The sequence below is a fragment of the Manis javanica genome, chromosome 17 (genome assembly GCF_040802235.1).
Source record: "Manis javanica isolate MJ-LG chromosome 17, MJ_LKY, whole genome shotgun sequence".
In the NCBI taxonomy this organism is placed as follows: Eukaryota; Metazoa; Chordata; class Mammalia; order Pholidota; family Manidae; genus Manis; species Manis javanica.
In genome coordinates this window covers 12,741,744-12,763,786 of record NC_133172.1, presented here as the reverse complement: position 1 = coordinate 12,763,786, position 22,043 = coordinate 12,741,744, and the positions used below count along the sequence as shown (strand labels likewise).

The following is a 22,043-nucleotide window of genomic DNA, read 5'->3' as shown; positions in this document are numbered from 1 at the left end:
CAAGTATTCCACCTGTCTTAGCTTTCCAACATCACTGATCTCCAGAGCACCATGTAATGTAGGTTTGTGCTCCCAGGGCAGAGCCCTAGGGCTGGGTGTTCAGCAGTTCTAGGTCTCCACTCCCTTCCTGCTCCATTTCTCTTCCTCCCGCCAGTGAGCTGGGGTGGGGGAGGGGCTTGGGTCCCCCTGGATCACGGTTTTGGTACATTACTCTGTTCCATTAGGTCTGTTCTTTTCTCCAGGTGTATGCAGTCTTGTGCAGCCTTCTTTCCTCTTGCTCTTTCAGGATTAGTTGTATTAACTATATTTTCATATTATGTGTGGTGTGGGGACGAGACCTCTGTCCTCACCTCTCATGCCTCCATCTTTAATCTCCACTCTTGAGTTTCTTCAGAGAGGTCTATCTTGGCCACTTAATTGCAGTGCCCCCTTCATTCTTCCATTGCAAGATTTTGTTTGTAGATTAATTTGGGTTAATTTCTGCCTCCTGGCCCTTTCACTAGAATATGTGTTATTCACTATTAAATCCCTAATGCCTGGAACAGAATGGATGTCCAGTAAATTATTAATGAATGAGTGAATGGGTACAATTTTATTTAAATTAGAAGATATAAACACAGTTATGGTGTTTTTTTTAATATTTAAAAAATGTATTGAAGTAAAGCTGATATACAATATTATGTTGGTTTCAGATGTACAACATAGTTACTGGATAATTGTATACATGACTAGATGCCCACCACAATAGGTATAGCTACCCCATTATCATACCAAGATAATACAATATTATTGGTTAAGTTCTCTAAGTTGTACTTCCATTCCTATGTCTAACTGATTTTAGAGTTTGCAATTTGTACCTGTGATATAATGAGTCATAAGAAATACATATTTGCTCATTCATATGACCAAATATGTATTTCCCAGGTATATTTGGTTTGCATTTACAGTTCCTGAGAACACTGCAGAGTCAGGTGAAATGGGTGTTTTGTCATGTTAACGAGAGACTCTGGACCCTGATCCAAGGGTGGGGGCTGGAGGTTGAATCAGTCATTGGCCAATAATTTAGTCAATAATGACTACGTAATGAAGCCCTCACAAAACCCCTGAGAAAAGCTCATTGTTTTTCTCTGCTCTGCTTAGTTTGATCCTGATTTTTGGTTGGAGAGAGCTTTTCTGCTTGGAGACCCAGAAGGTCTCCACATGCCACCGAGCCAGGCCCCAAGCTCCATGAGGACAGAAGCTCCTTTATTTGGGACCTTGCCCTGTGTCTCTCTTCATATGGCTGTTAACTTGTATCCTTTATGGTATTCTTTATTAAACTGGTAAATGTAAGTGTTTTCCTGAGTTCTGTGAACCGCTCTAGCAAATTAATTGAACCTAAGGGGGAGGTCGTGGGAACCACCAATCTGTAGCGGTAGGTCAGAAGCACAGTTAACTACCAAGGACTTGTGAACTGTGTCTGGAGTTGGGGGTAGAGGGCAGTCTTGTAGGATGGAGCCATTAACCTGGGGAATCTGGTGCCATCTTTGGGCAGATAGCATCATAATTGAGTTGAGTTCTCCAACACACTGCTGGTGTTCAAGAATTGCTTGGTGTGAATATGTGTGGGAAGACCCCCTCCCACTTACTTACACACATTAGAATCAGGTCTAGGAACCCGAATGGAGTTATACTACTATTACTGCTGTGTATAATATTGTTATTGGTGTATACATATGTTGGAAAAGAACACACCCTCTCAGTACCACTTTTTCCCCTTCACCTAAATTCACCCATCCCTCTACCCCCTTCCTTATGATAACTAATGTCTTTTGTCTATATTTGTGAGTCTATTTCTTTTTTGTTTGGCTTTTAGATTCTTTATATAAGTGAAATCATATGGTATTTGTCTTTCATTGCCTGGTTTATTTCACTTAGCATTTTACTGTCTAGGTCCATCCAAATCACAACAGCAAGATTTCCTTCTTTTTTATAGCAGAGTAATATTCCATTGTGTATATGTACCATATATTTATACATTCATCTGTTGATGGGCACTGGGTTACTTCCCTATCTTTGCCATTGTAAATAATGTTGCAATGAACACAGGTGTGCATATATCTTTTCAAATTAGTGATTTTGTTTTCTCTGGAAAGATTCCCAGAAGTGGAATTGTTGGGTCATATGGTATTTCTATTTTTAGTTTTTTGAGGAACCACCATATCATTTTCCACAGTAGTTGGAACAATGTATATTCCCACCAATAGTGTACGAGGATTCCCTTTTCTCCACATCTTCACCAACACTTGTTATTTCTTGTCTTTTGGATAGTGGCCATTCTGTCTTATGTGAAGCGATACCTCAATGTAGTTTTGATTTGCATTTCCCTAATGATTAGTGAGCTTGAGCATTTTTTCATGTGTCTGTTGGCCATCTGTATGTCTTCTTCAGAAAAATATCTGTTCAGGTCCTCTGCCCATTTGTTTCCCTTTTATTTTTTTAAATAAAGATATCATTGATATACACTCTTATGAAAGTTTCACATGAAAAACAATGTGGTTATTACACCCCCCATTAGTGAGTCCCCCCCATACCCCATTGCCGTCACTATCCATCAGTGTACTAAGATGCCTATTTGTCTTCTCTGAGCTACACTGTCTCCACTGTGACCCCACACACCCATGTGCACCAATCATGATACTCCACAATCCCCTTCTCCCTCCCTCCCCACCCACCCTCTCCAACCCCTCCCCTTTGGTAACCACTAGTCCCTTCTTGGAGTCTGTGAGTCTGCTGCTATTTTGTTCCTTCAGTTTTGCTTCATTGTTACACTCCACAAATGAAGGAGATCATTTGGTATTTGTTTTTCTCCACCTGACATATTTCATTGAGCATAATACCCTCTAGCTCCATCCGTGTTGTTGCAAATGGTAGGATTTGTTTTCTTCTTATGGCTGAATAGTATTCCACTGTATATATATATGCCAAATCTTCTTTATCCATTTATCTACTTATGGACACTTAGATTGCCTTCATATCTTGGCTATTGTAAATAGTGCTGCAATAAACATAGTGGTGCATGTCTTTTTGAGTCTGAGAACTTGTTTTCTTTGAGTAAATTCCTAGGAGTGGAATTCCTGGATCAAATGGTATTTCTATTTTTAGTTTTTTGAGGAACCTCCATATTGCTTTCCACAATGGCTGAACTAATTTACATTCCCACCAGTCATGCAGGAGGGTTCTCCTTTCTTTGCATCCTTGCCAGCATTTGTTGTTCCTAGTCTTGTGGATGTTGGCCATCCTAACTGGTGTGAAGTAATACTCATTGTGGTTTTAATTTGCATTTCCCTGATAATTAACTATGTGGAACATCTTTTCATGTGCTTGTTGGCCATTTGAATTTCTTCTTTGGAGAACTGTTCACATCCTCCATCCATTTTTTAATCAGGTTATTTGCCTTTTGGGTGTTGAGCTGTGTGAGTTTTTTATATATTTTGGATGTTAACCCCTTGTCAGATATGTCATTTACAAATATATTCTCCCATACTGTAGGATGCCTTTTTGTTCTACTAATGGTGTCCTTTGCTGTACAGAAGCTTGTTAGCATGATGTAGTCCCATTTGTTCATTTTTGCTTTTGTTCTCTTTGCCCGAGGAGACGCATTCAGGAAAAAGTTGTTCATGTTTATATTCAGGAGATTTTTGCCTATGTTTTCTTCTAAGAGTTTTATGGTTTCATGACTTACATTCAGGTCTTTGATCCATTTCAAATTTACTTTTGTATATGGGGTTAGACAGTGATCCAGTTTCATTCTCTTGCATGTAGCTGTCCAGTTTTGCCGAGGTTCATTTCTTTTGCATATGGATGTGTAATTGTTGCAGTACTACTGATTGAAAAGATATCCTTTCTCCATGGACCTGCTTTTGTGCCTTAATCATAATTCAAATTACCATATTTATGTGGGCCTGTTTCTGGACTCTTCATCCTGTTCCACTGATCTTTGTGTGTATTCTTTCCCTAATATCATGCTGTCTCAATTTCTGTAGCTTTATAGCAAATCTTGAAATCAGTGTAAGCTTTCCATAATTGTTTATTTTTCAGAGCTAATTTTGACTGTTCTAGTTCCTTTGTTTTGCCATATAAATTTCAGAATCAACTTGTTGATGTTAAAAAATATACTGTAAGGATTGTGATTGAAATGGCATTGAAAATATAGACCAGTTATGGGAGAATTGATATCTTAACAATACTGAATATTTCAATCCCTGAACATGATTTACCTTTCCATTTATTTAGGTCTCCTTTAATTTAAGTTATCAGTGGCTTGTAGTTTCAGCATTCATGTTCTATAAATATTTGTGTTCTTTCTTTTGATGTTTTGGTGAATGGCACTGTTTAAAATTTTTTATTTCCAATATTTCTTTTGCTAGGATATAGATGTATGATTTATTTTTGTATATTGACCTTGTATCCTGAGATTTTTTTAAACTCACTTATTGAGTCTAGAGACATTTTTTGCTTATTTTGGGGGATTTACTGTACAGATAATCATGTAATCTGGGAATAGAGACAGTTTTATTTCTTCCTTATCAATCTGTATGACTTTTGTTTCTTTTTCTTGCTTTATTGAAATGGCTAGGATTTCCAACATGCTGTTGAATAAAAGTAGTGAAAACAAACATCCTTGTCTTGTTCCCAAGCTTAGGGAGGAAAGATTAAGTCTTTCATCACCTTTATGTAAGTACATCTTGATTTGGATACTAAATTTTCATTAAAAATACTTGAAATATATTTAGATTTTATAATATTTATAATTGAAAATGTGGACTCACATCTCCAAATTGGTCTAAAGTCTGTTAGAGTTTTTTTCAGTAACTGAATCGATTATCAGTGTTAAATTTTAAATTAACTAAAATTAAATTAAATATTCAGAAGGACTTGAAAGTCATCACTACTGTCCACGTAACAAGAAAAAAATTGAACAAATTGAAAGTCAACAACTCTTCTCCGATCCATCAAGGAATTGAGGTTTTAGACAAACCATCACCTAAAAAAATGAAGAAACAGTCAGATGGATATAGAGTGTTACAACTTACTTGAGCAAAAGCCCACGAGCAGAAAACTCCATGGAACCAGTACTAGGGTAGGAAAACATAAACAAAACATAAAAATTATAATTGGAAAGTTGCTGGAGGCTCAGTGTACACAAACTTGAAAGTTAAAAACTCCAGAGGAGCTCAGTCTTAAGGACGCCACCACACTTTTCTGAGTTATGCTTGTGGGAGCCTCACATGATTCTCATTGTGTAGATGAGGGACAAATTCCCTAGTGTTTGTAGCAGGAGGGGGATGTAGCAACTTTGAAATATGCCTATAGCATTCTGTTCTTCATAACAAGGCTGCCCTTAAGAGGAAGACTCTCATCAGTGTCGGGGTACCTTCTTCCCTTCTGGGTTCTTTGTGGCTGATCTAGCAATTAAATTGACATAAGACAGATTAAAAGGAGAAAAACAAATTAAATTCCATACATATGAGAGCCACATAAAAAATATAAGACTCAAAGACAATGAGGCAGTTGAGGCTTGTACACCACCCTGAACTAAGAAAAAAGGGTTAGGGGTCTGGGGCTTCAAAGAGGAGGAAGAAAATCACAGGAAGATAAGAAGAGCAAATGTTTGTTAAGCAGATGTTTTCCCTGCTATACAGATAAATCTTTCTGATATAAAAAGCGATCTCTGGTAATACCTCTTCCTAGTACAGGTCCCATATCTAAACTCCTTTAAGCAGTTAAGGGAGAGGTAAAAGCTTTTAGTGAGTCTTCTGGGTCTTAATTGCCTTCACCTCAAAATGATCCACATACCAAGGTGGGACATTTTGGGGTAACATGCTCCATGCCTCCTCCTTTCCAGAGTCTAACTAACTGACTAGGGTTTTACCAGAGACTAACCAGCCTAGGGAGAAGGGATATACCAACCTCCAGCCTACTCCAGCCTTCAATGAAGGGGAAGGGAAATACATAAACCAGCTTTCCTAGCCTTTCAATCTCACCTAAGGGGAAAACAAATCTTAGAAGCACTTATGACAACCACAGCCCAGGCTCACTATAAGACTGAGACCTAATCATGGAACTACAGGGTGCTTCCTCTCCCCCAACACCTAACCACCCCAACAATAGGGAATACAATAAAAAGAACTGTGGAATCTCAGACATTATTTTAAAAGAGGTCTCTGGGGAAACTCAAACACATGAAGGAGACAAAAACAAGAATGCCAAAGGAAACTGAAGCCTCTGACACTACAGGTATTGTAAATAGTAAACACAGTCTAATGCATAGCTAGATAAAGAAAAAACCTCACACTCAAGGACTATTACCTCAGTTCCTCTTACTATCATGTCCATTTTTTGACAAAATATTACAGGCATACTAAAAGACAAAAAGCAAAGTTTGAAGAGATAGAGCAAGCATCAGAACCAGACTCAAATATGGCAGAGATGTTGAAATTATCAGACTCTGTATTTAAAACAATTGCATATTATGCTAAAGACTGTAATGGAAAAAGTGGACAATATATAAGAACAGACAAGTACCATAAGCAAAGAGATGGAAACACAAAGAATCAAAAGGAAATGCTGGAAATCAAAAATACTATTACAGAAGTGAAGCATGGCTTTGATTGCGTTATCAATTGATGAAACACGATTGAGGAGAGACTCTGAGGTTGAAGAAATGTCAAGAAACTTCCAAAACTGAAATGCAAAAAAAAAGAAAAAGAAAAAGGATAGACTATCTAAGAACTATGGGACAATTTTAAAAGGTATTACATATGCATAATGGGAATACCAGAAGGAGAAGAAAGAGAAAGAGGAACAGAGAAAATACCTGAAACAATAATGACTGAGTTTCCCAAAAGTAATGACAGGCACCAAACCACAGATCCAGGAAGCTCACAGAACACCAAAGACAATTAAAAAAACAAAACCCTACATACATCTAGGCCTATCATATACCAACTGCAGAAAATCAGAGACAAAGAAAAAATATTGGAAGAAGCCTGAGGTGAAAAAACATCTTACCTAGAAGAATAAGGATAAGAATTACACTGGACTTCTCTTCAGAAACCGTGTAAACAAGGAGAGAGTTGAATGAAATAGGAAAGTGTTAAAAGAAAAGGACCACCAACCTAGAATTATGTATCCAGATAAATTATCTTTCAAAAGTAAAGGATAAATAAAGACTTCCTCAGACAATCGAAAATTGAGGGAATTGGTCCCCTGTAGACCTACACTGCAAGAAATATTAAAAGAAGTCTTTCTGAGAGAAGAATGATGTAGGTCAAAACCTCAAATGTACATAAAGAAAGAAAGGACATTAGAGAGGGGAAAAGTGAAGCTAAAACAAAGTCTTTTAATTTTCCTTTTAATTAACCTTACAGATAACAGTTTTTTCAAAATAAGAATGGCAACAACAGTGTATCCAGGGATTGTAGTTAATATATAAGTGAAATCCATTACCCCAATGTTCTCAATTATGGGAGTAAGGAATTGGGAATACTCTGTTATAAGGTATGTACAAGAACAGATACTTGCACTAACTGTGAAGTGGTATACTATTATTTGAAAAAGAACTTAATTGCAAATGTATATAGAAAATTCAAGGGCAACCACTAAAGTAAAAAAGAAAGTGTAGTTGTATGCTAAGAGGAGGAAAAATCAGAATCATACATGCAGAATCTCAAACCAGAGAAGACATAAAAATTTGGCTGGAAGACCAACAAAAAAAGCAATGAATAAAAACAATACCAAATACAGTTGATGTTAATCCAACTACATCAAAGTCTATAGATTTATTTCCCACCCACAGTTTGATTGAGGTAATAAAAATTACATACATTTAAGTTGTTACAGTGAGATATTTTATAAGGCATATAACATGATGATTTAATATGTGTGTACATTGTGAAACGATGATCACAAGTTAATTAACTCATCCACCACCTCATGTATGTTACCTTTTTTGGTATGTGTGGTGATAATACTTAAGATCTACTCTCTTGCCAAATTTCGGTATACAATACAGTGTTGTTAACCATTTTGTACATTAGATTCCTAGAACTTATTGATCTTATAACTGAAAGTTTGTACTATGACCAACATCTTACCATTTCTCCCACCCACCAGCTACTGGCAACTGCCAATCTACTCTTTGCTTTTATGAGTACAAGTTTTTAGATTCCACATATAAATGAGGCCATGCAGTATTAGTCTTTCTGTGTTAAAGTGAATCCTAATGAAACTATGGTCTTCAGTTAATAAGACTGTATCAACACTGGCTCATCAACCGGAATTTTGTCTCATTATCTACATTCCAATTATTTGCCACATGTGGCTAGTGGCAGTCTTGCTGGACAGTGTAGATCTAGAGAGAAGAGGAACCATTACCTCTATTCCTCCTCCCTTGTTCAAAATGGGAAGGGAAATTTTGTAATAAGATGTCATTAAAGTCATTTATTTCAGTGGTTAAAGAGCGAGCCAATCTCTCGGGAGCAATGAGGTGGTCATCCTCTGCCTTCAAACATGAATCTGTTTTTGCATGCCCCTCTTACGCTGGGAGGGTCTCCTTGCACAGGTCCTTGATACAGAGGGAGAAAAAACCCAGCAACAGAGAGCTAAGAAACTTGTGCAATTAACCTTTGATTTTTACTTAATATTATATTATATAGAAAATGAAAGACTTCATTAAAACATTTTTAATAATGTCTTGCTCAAGTTTTAATCTTTCTCCTATTGAAGGAAAAGCACCAATTAATTTACTTAGGGCCTGGTGAGAAAGAGCGAGTCTTCTATCATGTTTGTCCAAATATTTCCAGAAGACAGCTTCATAATACAAATATTTCAATAGAAAGTATTATGCAATTTTGCATGTCTAAATTTCAATTTTGACTTTATTGATTGCATAGTTTCTCATTACGTGAGCTATCCCAGTCCCCTATAGGTGGATGTTGGAAGAGGCTGTCTCATGTGCACAGTCTTTTGAACCCCACTCAGCCACAGAAAAATGGGTTTTGGGCCTGGAACACTTTCTTCCAGGAGATAAAGAGCCCACACAGCCTGTGCTGGACTTATCACCCTGGGTAAGAATATCTTTCCCCTTTTAAGCTCAATGAGTACTCCTTTGTTCTGTTTAAGCATGTGTTTCATATGGCGCCTGGCCAGCCCCATCGCTATGTCTGTTCGCACAGGGAGGAGATAGGATCCTTCCACACGCACAAGTGAGGTGCATAGTCAAACTGCACTGCGCTGGTTGCTAGGAGAGACCCGCTGGTCATGGGAGGCTAACGGGCGCTGCTGAAGCTGATCTTGCTCTGCTCTTCTCTATGTAAGTACAGTGCTGTTCCATCCAGTGCTTGACTGTGATGCATTTTCCTTGGTGGCTCCAATCCTAAGATGCTCTCTTCCTGGCGGTTGGCTTAGTGAAGAGCTTCCCTATCCTCCATGTAGTTGGAGTCCTCCTCTGGGACTGGTGACTCTGTGACCCCCACCTTCGATCTATTCTCTATGCAGCTAGAGTTCACTATTTAAGGTATGTCCATCCAAGTAATGACTCTGCAGCATCTCACTACGCTGATACAGTGACTGCGATGGGTGTGTGTGAGGACTTGATAAGATGGGTGAATGTTGAAACCACAATGTTGTTCATGTAAAACCTTCATAAGATTGCATATCGATGATACTTTAATTAAAAAGTAAGTAAAAATAAAAATAAAATATGTCCATCAGTCTGTGTCACCCTGTGCTCACCAGAAAACACCATTTCACTCAGGAGAAAAGCAGAAGTCCTCAGTGAAGCCCGCGAGGCCCCACATAATTGGCCCCTTAACACCTGGCCCTCATCCTATTTACTCCAGCCATACATGTCTCCTTGCCGATTCTAGAACACACACACCAGCTTTCTGCCTTACTACTCTGCTGTTTTTTATCTGTCTTCCCAAAACACTTCCTTCCCAGATATCCTTATGACTTGCTGCTCCACCACCTTATGAGACCTATCCTGACCCAATTAAAACCCCAATCCTGTCAACTTTGCTGTTCTAAGATACTGTATCAGCTACTTATTATGTTTATTCACTGTCTGCGTCTCTCACTAAAATGAAACCTCAAGGGCAGAAGTTTTTCTTGGTCGTGTTCACCAATCCCAAGTACCTGAACAGTGTGTGGGCACATGTCGGGTATCTGATAAATATTGGCTGAATAAAATGAAATATGAGGGAAGGTGTTCATCAGCTGAGTAAGCTGATGGGGTTTAGAAATGGAATAATGGAAGTTGGGGCAGCTGAACTATTCTTCCAAATGGAGTGGGGAGAACTTGGGATTGAAAGTTGTGATTGCAGTTCCTTTCAAACCTACTGGTTTAGAAGGAGAGATGATTCATGTGGCGAGGGGCCATGAGCCAGCAAGATGGTTGAGAATGGATCACTAAGGGGGTGGCCCAGCCAGCGGGAAATCTCTGGTGGTGGACTGATTGGAAGATAATTAATAACAAGGATGTCTAAAAGGTCTTTTTGAGTTGTTTTCCATGCCCTGCAATGATGTTACACACAACACACAACAGCCTTGATCTACCCCGCTGCTTTTATTTTATTTTGTATGGGAAATGATTACCAGGGAGCATTGTGAGCTACGTTTGGATCAATATAGGTGCACACACATGAAAGGGCAACATAAAGACCTAGAATCTACAGCAAACCCTGGGCAGAATGTAATACAATGAGAACACAAGTCCTCCAGATTGTGGCTGAAATCTTGGACAGGGCATTGCTTTCTACGGGATGTAGAAGATACAAGCTCTATAGTTCAAGCTACTCTCGCTGACCTGTGGTGCCACGACAGTAGTAATAGTGCCTTTCTTGAGGCTGTCCTGAGAATTTAGGGGCGGTGAGGGTGGGTGCGCGGGGACCCACCGGCAGAGCTCTGTTCTCTGACGGCTCTCCCCGCGCCCAGTAGGTGGCGCTCAGCGGGCCATGAGGCAGAGCTCATAGGTCGGCGGGATGTTGCCAAAGCCTGAGACCTTGGGCGTGACATCGATATCCGCGGGAGGCACCAGCGGGCGTAGGGAGAAGTTCTGAAGGATGGAGGTGAAGTAAAGAAAGAGTTCCATGCGGGCCATGGCCTCACCCAGGCAGATGCGCTTTCCTGTGGGCACAGGGGAGGGCGGGAAGGCCGGTCACACCTGCCCTGGGACAATGGGCGCAAGCGGAGCGTTGTGGTTCCAACACCCGTCAGAGCCTCAGCTGCCTTCTGAGCATCTCAGGGGTCATGATAATACTCACTGTCCAAGGTTGTTATACAGACTCAGTGGATTCCTATACTTTGTGCTCAGCTAGGACCTCCTGCCACTTACAGGTGCCCAACACATGACAGCCACTTCTCTGATGGCTAGGATTCCATCAGACCCTAAGAGGGAATAATTCTAAAGGATCTTTGAATTTGAAGATTCTGTTCATTTCAATTTCTTAAAGCTTTATCAAATGCCTACTAGGTACCATGCACAGTTGAGGGAAAAAAAGAAAGAAACCTTACACTTACATAGTGCATACTATTTATCCGTCACCCTTCCAGTGGCTTGGGGAGATGAATCTCCATTTTACAGACAGGGAGCTGAAGTAACACACCCACAGCCCCACCATTTTAAGTGGTGGAGTTGGAGGTGGGGGGCCTTGTTTCCTAACCACTGCACCGACTCCAGCCTCAAGGGGTCTTACACTTAAAATGCTATTGTTCTAAGATACTACGTCACAGGTCTGCAAGCTACTGTTCACTGGCAAACTCTCTTGCCTGTTTTTGTATGCCTGCAAACTAGGAATGCTTCTAACATTTTTAAATGGTTAAAAAAAATCAAAAGAAAACTAATATTTGTGACACATGAAAATTAAATATTCAAATTTCAGTGTCCGTAAAGTTTTGGCACCACAGACACTCCCATTCATTGATGTTCTGTCTGTGGTCGTGTTTTGTAGTACAGTGGTGGAGTAGTGCAGACTGCATAGTTCAGAGACCTGTCAAAACCTAAAATATTTTCTGTTTGGTCCTTAACAGAAAAGGTTTCCTGGCCCCTGTGTAGTGCTATTATTTTTCTAATTATCAGAGTCAGTGGTTTTAATATTCCATGATTCTGAGCTTCTGGGCTTCTAGTAGTCTATGAAATAGCACTCAACTAAACCCATCTGGACGTGAATGTCAAATGCAGACCAATGTTTGGGGGACATCTATAGCATGTTCCTGGGGGCGACTCAGAGAATAGAAACCTACCAGAGGAGAAAGGCACAAAGGCTTCATTCTTCTTGAAGCGGCCATGATCATCCAGGAAGTGTTGGGGATAGAAGGCATCTGGGTATCGGAAGTATTTGGGGTCTTTGAGGACTGAGCCAAGCAGGGGAAATACGTCAGTGCCCTGGGAGGAAGAGGGAGACAGTTGAGAGAAATTGGTGTTGGATATGGGGGTCAGGAACCAGGAGGAGAAAGGGGTGAAGAGGGGGAGCAGGGGTGACTGTGAAGGTGCAGCTCCACCTTAGGCAGAAGGTAGCCTCGAAACTGAGTGTCCCGGATGACGTTATGCGGGACGCCCATGGGCACGATGTCTGTCAGTCTCTGTATCTCGTGGATCACAGCATCTGTGTAGGGCATCTTGACTCGGTCATCCACACTTGGGATCCGGTGTGGTCCAATCACCTGGTCAATCTCTTCATGGACTTTAGCTGGAAGGGGCCAGAAAACAGCAGACAAGTACACAGGAGGTGTTTCTGGGGGCCAGGGTTTGTATCTTCATTACCTGTGGACCCAAGGGAGCAGGCCTTGTGTGTATAGATTGCCTCTCTATCTTGCCACTTCACACATTGGTGGGGTCAACACTCATCAGTCATTGGAGGCACACAGCCTGGAGACTTAAATGCCAGCTGGGACGTTTGGTCTTTATCTTGAAGGGTTCCAGAAGGCTGAAGAGCAGGCCAGTGTTCATATACAGATTTTTGACAGGTAGGGAAGGAGGCACAATTGAGAATTAGGATAGGATTGAGGCAAATGGCAGCAATTATGTGACCATGATTAAGGACACCATTGGTGGTTACCCCTCTCTGCACCTCCTGGATGAGTGACCTTGGGGCAAACGACTTTACCTTCTGAGTCTGTTTCTTTGTCTTCACAATGGATGTGATGGTCTGACAAGCTCCCAGAGTTGTAAAATTTACATAAAATCTAGTATGCAAGTAATGAGAGTGACCACCACGTAGAAGGTGTCCATTAAATATTAGATTAATTAGGTCAGTAAAAGACAACTTCGACAGTGAAGGAGAGACTAGAAAACTTTGAGTGGAAACAAGTTAGTCTCTCCTTATCATCTGTACCAGGAAAAATTCCTTGGCTCGTTTTGATCTGCATTATAAGGCAGAGGGGCCCAAACTGGGGATTTTTCTTAGGGAAGTAAAAAGTTCCTCATTCCTGTGTTGTGCAACCAGACCAGACTGTGATTTATTGGATATGGATTCTATTTGATTCTGGTACTGCAGTTGGCTAAATAATGGCCATGAAAGACGTCCACCTCCTAATTCCTGGAACCTCTGAATGTTACCATGTATGACAAGAGGCCCTTTGCAGATATCATTAAGTTAAGGATCTTGAGATGGGGAGATGATCCTGGATTATGCAGGTTGGCCCTAAATATATTCATAAATATCTGTATAAGAGAGAATCAGTCAGATTCAGAGTCAGAGTCAGAGTCAGAGAAGACATGACAAGGGACGCAAAGGGAGATTTGAAGATGCTGCGCTGCTGGCTTTGAAGGTGGAGAACAGCTCCTGAGCCCAGGAATGCAAGGAATGGAACTCTAGAAGCAGCAGAAGTCAAGGAACCAGATTCTACCTGGATTTGGCCCAGTGGAAACCTATTTGAACTTCTGAACTCCAGAACTGTAAGATAATAGATTTATATTGTTTTAAGCTACTAAGTTTCTGGTAATGTGTCACAGTGGCCCTAGGACATGGATACAGTTACCGAGTGGAAGGTGAAATTAAATGACCTTCCAAGCCAGAAATTCCAAGATTCCGTATCGTGAAATTTTAAAGTGTAAAGAGTCTAAAGCCATGGGCTTCTAAGGTTTCACGATGATGTCTTCTTTCCTACTGGGAGTGGGAGTCAGCAGATAAGTAGCTCCCGAGGACTCTCACCTTCCACGTCAGGATGCTTCATCAGGAGCAGCATCCCATAGCGTAGCGTAGAGCTCACAGTCTCTGTGCCAGCAAAGAAGAGGTTGAGAGTGGTGAGGACCAAGTTCTTGAGGTTGAATTCCGTGTGGGGATTGGTTTTATCCTGGAAATGTGAGAGAGAGGAAACAAAATCATCCTCTTCTGTCTTTATCTTATCTTATTCCTGGGTATCTGGTAGGCCATGGTGAAAACAAAATAGATGGGTACACCAAATGGGTATCTGGGAGAGGAAACAGCCCGTACAAAGGTCCTGAGGCAGCAGTGTGCCTGGTGTGTTACAGGAACAGCAAGGAGGAGTCCAGTGTGGTTGGACTATGGTTGAACAATGGAGAATGGAAGGAGAAGAAAATGGAGATTACCTTGTGAGATTTGAAAGTTCTAGTACTTCAGGGTATAAAATTTTAAACTTCCAAGTGCTGAGATAGTATAATAAAAAAACATACATTTCTAAAATTCTAAGAATCTATGCTGAAGAACTGTTAAGCCTCTAAATGTATACATCTCTAAGACTTTACACTTTTAAGTTTAAAGATTTTAAAAGTCTAAGCTTCTGAAATTCTAAGACTCTAAAGACTCATTCTATTTTTCTACAGTTGTAAATCTCTTGTGGTTGTAACCATATATGATCAGAAAGATGTTAGATTGAAAGTCTGTTTTAAAAAGTGTAAGAGTTTGTGCTTTTGCAGTTTCTATATCTCCTCTATAAAAGTAAACCATGTGAAACAATGCTTGCTCTCCTGTCTCCAGCATGTTTACAGATGAGTTTAGAGTTGCAGGTGCTAGGGACTGAGGAGAAGAGAGGAAGAGGTACCTGGTACATCTTGATGAGGAAGCAGTCAATGAAGTCCCGAGGGTTTTGTGGGTCAAAGGATGCTTCATTGATCTTGACCCTAGAGGCAATGAAGTCCTTGAGCTCCTCTATCAAGTAGTAGATGCGATTATGTCTTCCCGGCAAATACTGCATGATTCCGGAATACATGTCATATAGCTGCGGGGAATAGGCAAAGGGTATTTGTCAGCAATGGGCACCTGGGGCCAGCATAGGCCGAGTTTCGAGTCAGAGAGCTGGGCTCAACCGCCAACACTGGGTCTGAGAACTGGGGGAGTCCATTTGCTTCTTGGAGACTCAGGGCATACTGATACTTGCCTCCCGGGTTTGTGGGGAGGATTAGGCAAGGTAGTATAGGCAGGCACTTAGCTAACTGAGAGTGGGGGGTGGGCAGAGAGGTGGCTGATGGGCACCTGTGCCCACGGGGTGCTCATCTCAATGAAACTCTCATTGATCATCTGCAACAGCTTCAGGAATTGCTTGTCTTCATAGTCGAAGCGGCTTCCAAAGACAACAGAACTGATGACGTTAGAGACAGTGCGGCTCAGGAAGAAGGTGGGTTCAATGGGGGCACCTGGGTAGGGAAATTGTCTATGTTAGAGACAGTGATTTGGGGCACGGGATGGGGAATCGTTCAGCCATGGGTATGAGTCCTGGCTCCACTGCTTGACAGCACATTAGTTACTTCAGCCAATTCACTGGCTTGTGAGGATTTGATATAATTATACATGTAAAGTGCTTAGCACAGTACTTGCCATGTAGTAATTACTCAAGAAATGCTGGTGGAGCTTCCTCATCCCATTTTGGTTTCAATATTTAATTGTGTTTGTGCTGGAGAGCCCCCCAGTCCAGGGCTTTCTCCCACCAAAACCCATCTTCTCATGACTGAGCTCTCTGCAGCCACCCGGTTACCCTGCTGCCCTTCCCCACGTCTGGCCCCCATACCCTTGGTCTTCCGCAGCTCTTCTAGGAGGAAGCCGGCCTCCTCCTGGATCCGCTCCTCAATGTTCCTCTTTCCCATCCCAAAGTCCCGAAGAATGGTCAGGGAGAAACGCCGGAGAATCCTCCATCGTTCTCCATTAGCCAGGGCTACACCTGCCAGAATTTCAGTGTCAGGCTCTTGCCTCCCCTCCCCTTCCTGTGTCCAACTCTGTGCTAAACAAGGATGGGGACAGATTATGAAAGGTCTAGACTCTGGCCTCAGGGAAGCTCCTCCCAACCTCCCAGGCTTGATGGCGAGACTATGGTTCCTTTCCTACAGGACCCTCAAAAATAGGCCAGGACTGAGGTAGAGGAAAGAAAATCATGCTAGGAGTGACTGGGAGGAGATCAAAGAGAGTTTCTTACAGGATAAATACCTGGAACTGGATAAATAACTGGATATATGCCTAGGATTGTGGAAGGAGATACAGATAGAATGCCATACAGAAGACCCTGAAATGTGGAAACTACTTCTGTTTTCCGTATGCCACTGGGTTTTCTAGACATGTATATACACATATACAGAAGCTTACACCTGTACATCAATATACCTACACAAATGGAGTTACCAGATAGTAAGAAACATTTAGAAATTACCAGATGTATATGGATTGGTAAATTAATGTTTGGAAATTTAATGAGATTGTTCTGGTGGATTAATGAATGGAAGGAAGAGTTTATGACTGAAATGACTAATGGATGGGTGGACGAAAGGCTTAAAGGATGATAGTTTGTGATGGATGGACAGGTGGTTGGGAGGATATTTGGATGGAAAGATTGCTGGATGAATAATGGAGGAGTTAATGAGTGGGTGGATGGAGTGATGGATAGATCGGTCATTGGAAAGTTGTATTTGATAGATGTACTGACGAGTTGGTTGGAAAGAGTTGGTTAGAAAGTCTAATTAATGAATGGAGTTTTTGAATTGATTGAATGTATCAACAGAAAAGTGGATGGATGGAAGGAAGGGTATAGGGATAGATAGATGGACAGAAGTATGGAAGAATATTGTGAGACTGCTTGGAATTGAAGAGTGGGGGCAGAGATGGATGTATAGGTAATGCTAAAAATATATCTGCTTATATGGAAGTGGCAGAGACCTATGGGTTGGTTAGGAAAATAAGAAAGGTTGGCTATGTGTGCTTCAGTGGGTATACAAGGAATGTCACTGATCCATTAAAAATAACAGAAGTAACACATACTCTAAATATACTCTAAAGTCAGATGATTTGGGTTCAGAATAAAATGGTTCTACCATTTACTATATGATATTACCTAACTTTTCTCACCTTCAGCCTCATTTGCAAAATTAGTAAGATATTAATAGTTCTCTCAAAGGAGTTAATGCAGTAATTCATGTAGAGTGCTTATCAAAGAACCTGGAACATAGGAAGTGCATAATAATAATTTTTTTTAATTGCTGCAGTTGTTACTTACCATAACCTTGAAAGTTCCTCTCTATGGAAGCCAGTTCTCCACGGCCACTGAACTCATCTGCTCGATCTACCAGTGCCTCCTTCACTGCTTCATGTCCACATAAGACGACAACTGGCCGGGGACCCATGTACACAGTGAAGACTGGGCCGTATTTCTCCCTGAGCTGGGAGCAAAGGAAGACATGAGAAGAGGGGGCTGATTGGGGTACCAAGTATAGACCATCAAGGATTTTAGGGGGTGCAGATTTCAAGGGAACACAAAATGGGAATAACAGATAAAAGTGAGGCCTGGGCTTGGGGAAACTATTGAGAAAAAGGCACAGATTCCCGGCGTCTGCAATCCTGGGCAATACCCCCTCAACACCTCTACAAACCTTAGTTTCACCCTCTGTTAAATGATGGACCTGGATGAGATGAACTCCAGGATCCACATTTCTCTTTCTGAAAGGCTAAATTTCTTGAATTCTACGATTTTATGAGACTGGGTCTCAGAGTTTTAACACAATAAGAGTTTAAGAGTTCTTGTATATAGGGACATAAGGTGCTGATTCCCAAGTCCTGAGACTGCGAGAGTCCTAAGCTACATTGTGTTAGATGTCTTTGTCTCCGAGAGTCTATGATTCAGGAATTTCAGTATTTTAAGGTTCATGAAATCTATATTTCCAAGAGTCTGTGTTTTAGAAGTTGGGTGCTACATGTATCTGTCTGTGGAATTCGTTGCTTCCAGCTCTATGCAAGGAGTAATCAGACTCACCTTCATGAAAGACTGAAAAGTGGCATCAGTGCGGACTTGGAACAGGTTCCCCAGGAAGGGTATTGGTGCGGGACCAGGAGGCAGCTTTCCACCCTTGTTGACCCGTTTCCAGGCGATGAGGATAAGCAGACAAGACAAGCAGAGTGCCAGAAGTATGGTGGAGGCCCCTCCCAGCTCCATGGTGCCAGGGCGAGGGGTTGTGTCCAGGGCATCGGATTCTGCCTAAATACATTCTGTGTGCAGAAATCTGAACGCCCTGGGATTCAAACTTTCCGGGTATGGATGCCATCAGGGAAGGGATTGCTTTATCTGGGGGGTGGTTATGTAACCTCTAATCTCCCACCTGCATGAAGCTGTATTGAATTAACCCAGGCAGATCCACTGGGGCCATTCTCCTTTGTTCATATTTCCAGTCCCTCAGCTCTCCCTCCACTCAGCCCCTCATTCAGCATGCTTGGTAGGGCGTGGGCGGCAGGTGACTGTTATTTTTAGGCTACTGCATTTAGGAATCAGACGATCTTGGTTCAAATTTCACCCGCATCTTTTCTTCAGTGGGTAAGTCACCTACCCCTCATGGCCTCAGCTTCCCCGTCTGTCAAGTAACTGGATGACCGCTGTATTACAAAGTCTTGGTAGAGAAATACGGATGACTCCTTTCTCTTTGAGACCCTAATTAATTAGTTAAAAAAAAATTAAGACAGTAAGATGACAACTTAGAATAGCAAGACAAAAAACTCCACTGAAAGGGTTTTCTCCTCAAGATGATATTAAATAGTAGTAATCTAAGATCACTCGTGTTGGTTAATCAGAATTTTGCTGGTGTGTGTGTGTGTGTATGCACATATGCACATTTGTTTTCAAAGTCGAAAGTGTAGAGTCCACCTCTGAGCCCCAATCTCTAGAGAGACAATGGCCTAGTGATTCTCTCTGAAATAATATAAACAAATGTTTTCAATCCTTTTTGTACCAAATATTCATAAGTCTTTACTGTCCAGAAACAAAATTCCTGGGTATTATATCCTACCTATACATATTATTAAACAAAACCCAATGCCCTTCTCATGTGTCTGGATTCTCAGACTCAGAAATTGAATCTGTTAGGGAACCCACAGGTTTTAGGATAAGGCTTAGCCTCCTGAGCTTAGGTGTCCTGTGTCCAGGAGAAGTGGTAGGAATTCTGGGAAAACTGGGCAACTCACACAGCACCACCTTCTGCACCTCGGATCTGCTGCTAGGATGTCTTTCTTGAGGTAGGAGTCAGCTCTCGGCTACCTCCTCTGACTCTCCCGGTTTTGCCCCACCTTTCCATTCCCACCCTCCTCCCCCGCCCCCCACACACGTACACCCATTAAGGACTGGTCCCTTAACCACCTGTGATGGTGGTCGTTGAGTCTGGTCTCCCCGTTCAGACAGGAAAAGAGAGAGACAATGTCCTTAGAACCCCTATCATCATCCTACTCCAGCCAGGCAGCCCGGAGTGGAGGCACTGGAGCTAATGTGTACAAACAAGTTAAAGAGGAAAAATAATTGCAGAGGACCCAGAACAGAGAAGAACAGAGAGAGGCAGATTATACCAGGTAAGATGTGATGCAGACAGAGACCAAGAGTGAGAGAAACAAAGAGAAAAAAAGAGGTGCAGAGAAATAGACCCAGAGCCAGATCAAAATTGAGCAGAGAGACAGGAAGCAAGTCAAAGACAGATACTAAGGAAGACACGCGGACAGAAGGAAATTTGAAGAAATATCCAAGACAGAATAAAAGGTTCAGTGAGACAAAGCAAGAGACAGAAGAGATATATGGCAGAGGAAGAAGAAACAACAGGAACTCAGGGTGTGCTCTCCCTCCCTCCTTCCCATCCTCTCTCTCTCTCTCTCTTATGACTAAAAACCCATTGACTTGGAAGGACGAATCCAAATGGACAAAAAGCCAGAGATTGAGATGGACAGGGAGACAGAAGCAAAGAAACAAAGATACGGAGATAGAGACAAAGCCGGGGTAAAGTGAGATGGAGAGAGAGTGATGGGGCTCTGTGGAGCATGTGCATGAAATGGAACCTGGATCATTTTATGCCTAGTCCCACGTCACTCCTTATGACACATTCCAAGAAATGCTGCGACACTGCTAGGGAAGTTTTTATTTATTTATTAAGTGTCATCTTTGTGCCAGGTACTGAGCTGTGTGCTTTGACAAGCCGGTTATCTTCTAATCCAAACAGCCGGCTTACAAGGCAGGGCCTGTGGTCAGAGATGACTCAAGTCCCCTGAAAGAAGTGTTCTTATAACCTGGGGATGCTGGGTGAACTTTGGAGAGTTTTGTGTGTCTCCCAGAAATGTTAAGCACTATTGAGCTGTACCTTGCCTGCCAGGGGAAAAGGCACCCAGATATTTTGGAGTGCTTGGAAGTATAGTTTTCATTACCATCTGGTTTGGTACATCATCCATATTTGACTCTACTTGAGGGAAGGTTTGTATTGCAGAAGCACCTAGATGTCTCGATACCGGTTTTCCCCTCCTTCCATAGTAACAGAATTCTCTCCAGCCACACGGCTATGCAAGAGCACGTTTCCTAGGCTCCCTTGCAGCTAGGCCTGGCTACATGCCAAAGTTCTGACCAATGAGGTTTGAGCAGAAGTGGCCTATGCAACTTGCACAAAGGGAGGAGGCAGGTTTTCCTCCTAAATATTTCCCCTTTCTACTGGCTGGAATGGGATGTAGAGATGAGGAGGGCAACACCTTAGGGAAGGAAGAGCAGCAATATAGAAGAAGCCTGGGTCTTTAACCCTATTGATCTACCTGGTCAGCCCTGGATTGCTTATGGTGAGCCATTAAGTGAAAGAAAATTAAACTTCCCTCTTGTTTCCATCCCTTTAAACTGTTATTTTGGGTCTGTGTTACAGCAGTTAATGAATATGCAGCTTCTATCAGTAAAGAATGATTGAAAATGATTGAACCAGGTAAGTGTTAGTCCAGCTTCAGACATTGTCCTACTTTGTTTTTCCCACCTCTGAGTACCACCAATATATTTACTTAATGTTCCTTTAAACTGATTCTCCTTTATAAAAACTTGAATTTATTTATTTGAAATGGAACCTTGATATCTCTCTAACAGAAAATTAACTCTCCTCTACTATAACCAGAAAATATCTGTGTATTAGTTATCTAATGCTGCATAACAAAACACAATTCAGTTGTTTAAACAACAATTATCTGTTATTTCCCAGTTTCTGTGCATCAGTGTACTTTAATGCCATAATCCCACGTACCCACTAGGGAGTATCTCTGCTACTTGTAACTACACCCAACTTCTTTCCACGTCCCCCGTCCTCCTCATTCCTAGCCTCTCATTTGGGGGGTCTGGCCTAGAATCACAATGTGTCTAGAGCTTGAAGAGCCCTTAGAAATATTTTTAGTTCAGTTTCTCAAAAGGCATGAGATGTGTAATTTGACCCAATGCCGGCACAGAGCACGGACTGTTAGTTTTGAGGTATTGCAAAATGTATGTAGTTGGATATTGCCAGCTGTGAGAATAAAAATACCTAACAACTGGTGCAGCCCAGACAGATATTGGCCAGTGGTAGAGCCTAGAGGGCTCTTTTGTTGCTGAATTATGGGAATATTGCTGAGGGGCAGTCCTGGAGAAATGTCTGAGTTGGCTGTTTATCAACCTCTATCAAAGGATGCCCTTAACAACTCATAGGACCACACCAGCATGTGTGTGCTGAATTCTAGCCCTGAACTTTGCCCTCCATAATTTTCTCTCTCTCCTGGGCAGGGATCTCAGCAGAGCTTGGTGCAAAACGTGTAAGTCAG

At 41.7% G+C, this 22,043-nt stretch overlaps 1 protein-coding gene across 1 annotated transcript; it reads right to left on the bottom strand.

Moving 5' to 3' along the window:
• Positions 1-10,459: 10,459 nt before the first annotated feature.
• Positions 10,460-18,896, bottom strand: LOC108405661 (cytochrome P450 2G1). The gene is made up of 9 exons (XM_017673927.3): positions 18,235-18,896; positions 17,482-17,644; positions 16,009-16,158; positions 15,477-15,637; positions 15,046-15,222; positions 14,196-14,337; positions 12,544-12,731; positions 12,286-12,427; positions 10,460-11,169 (listed from the first exon to the last, which is right to left on the bottom strand). Exons 1-9 carry the CDS (start codon positions 18,412-18,414, stop codon positions 10,988-10,990), a joined length of 1,485 nt encoding a protein of 494 aa, XP_017529416.2. The 5' UTR covers positions 18,415-18,896; the 3' UTR covers positions 10,460-10,987.
• Between the last annotated feature and the right edge of the window lie 3,147 nt (positions 18,897-22,043).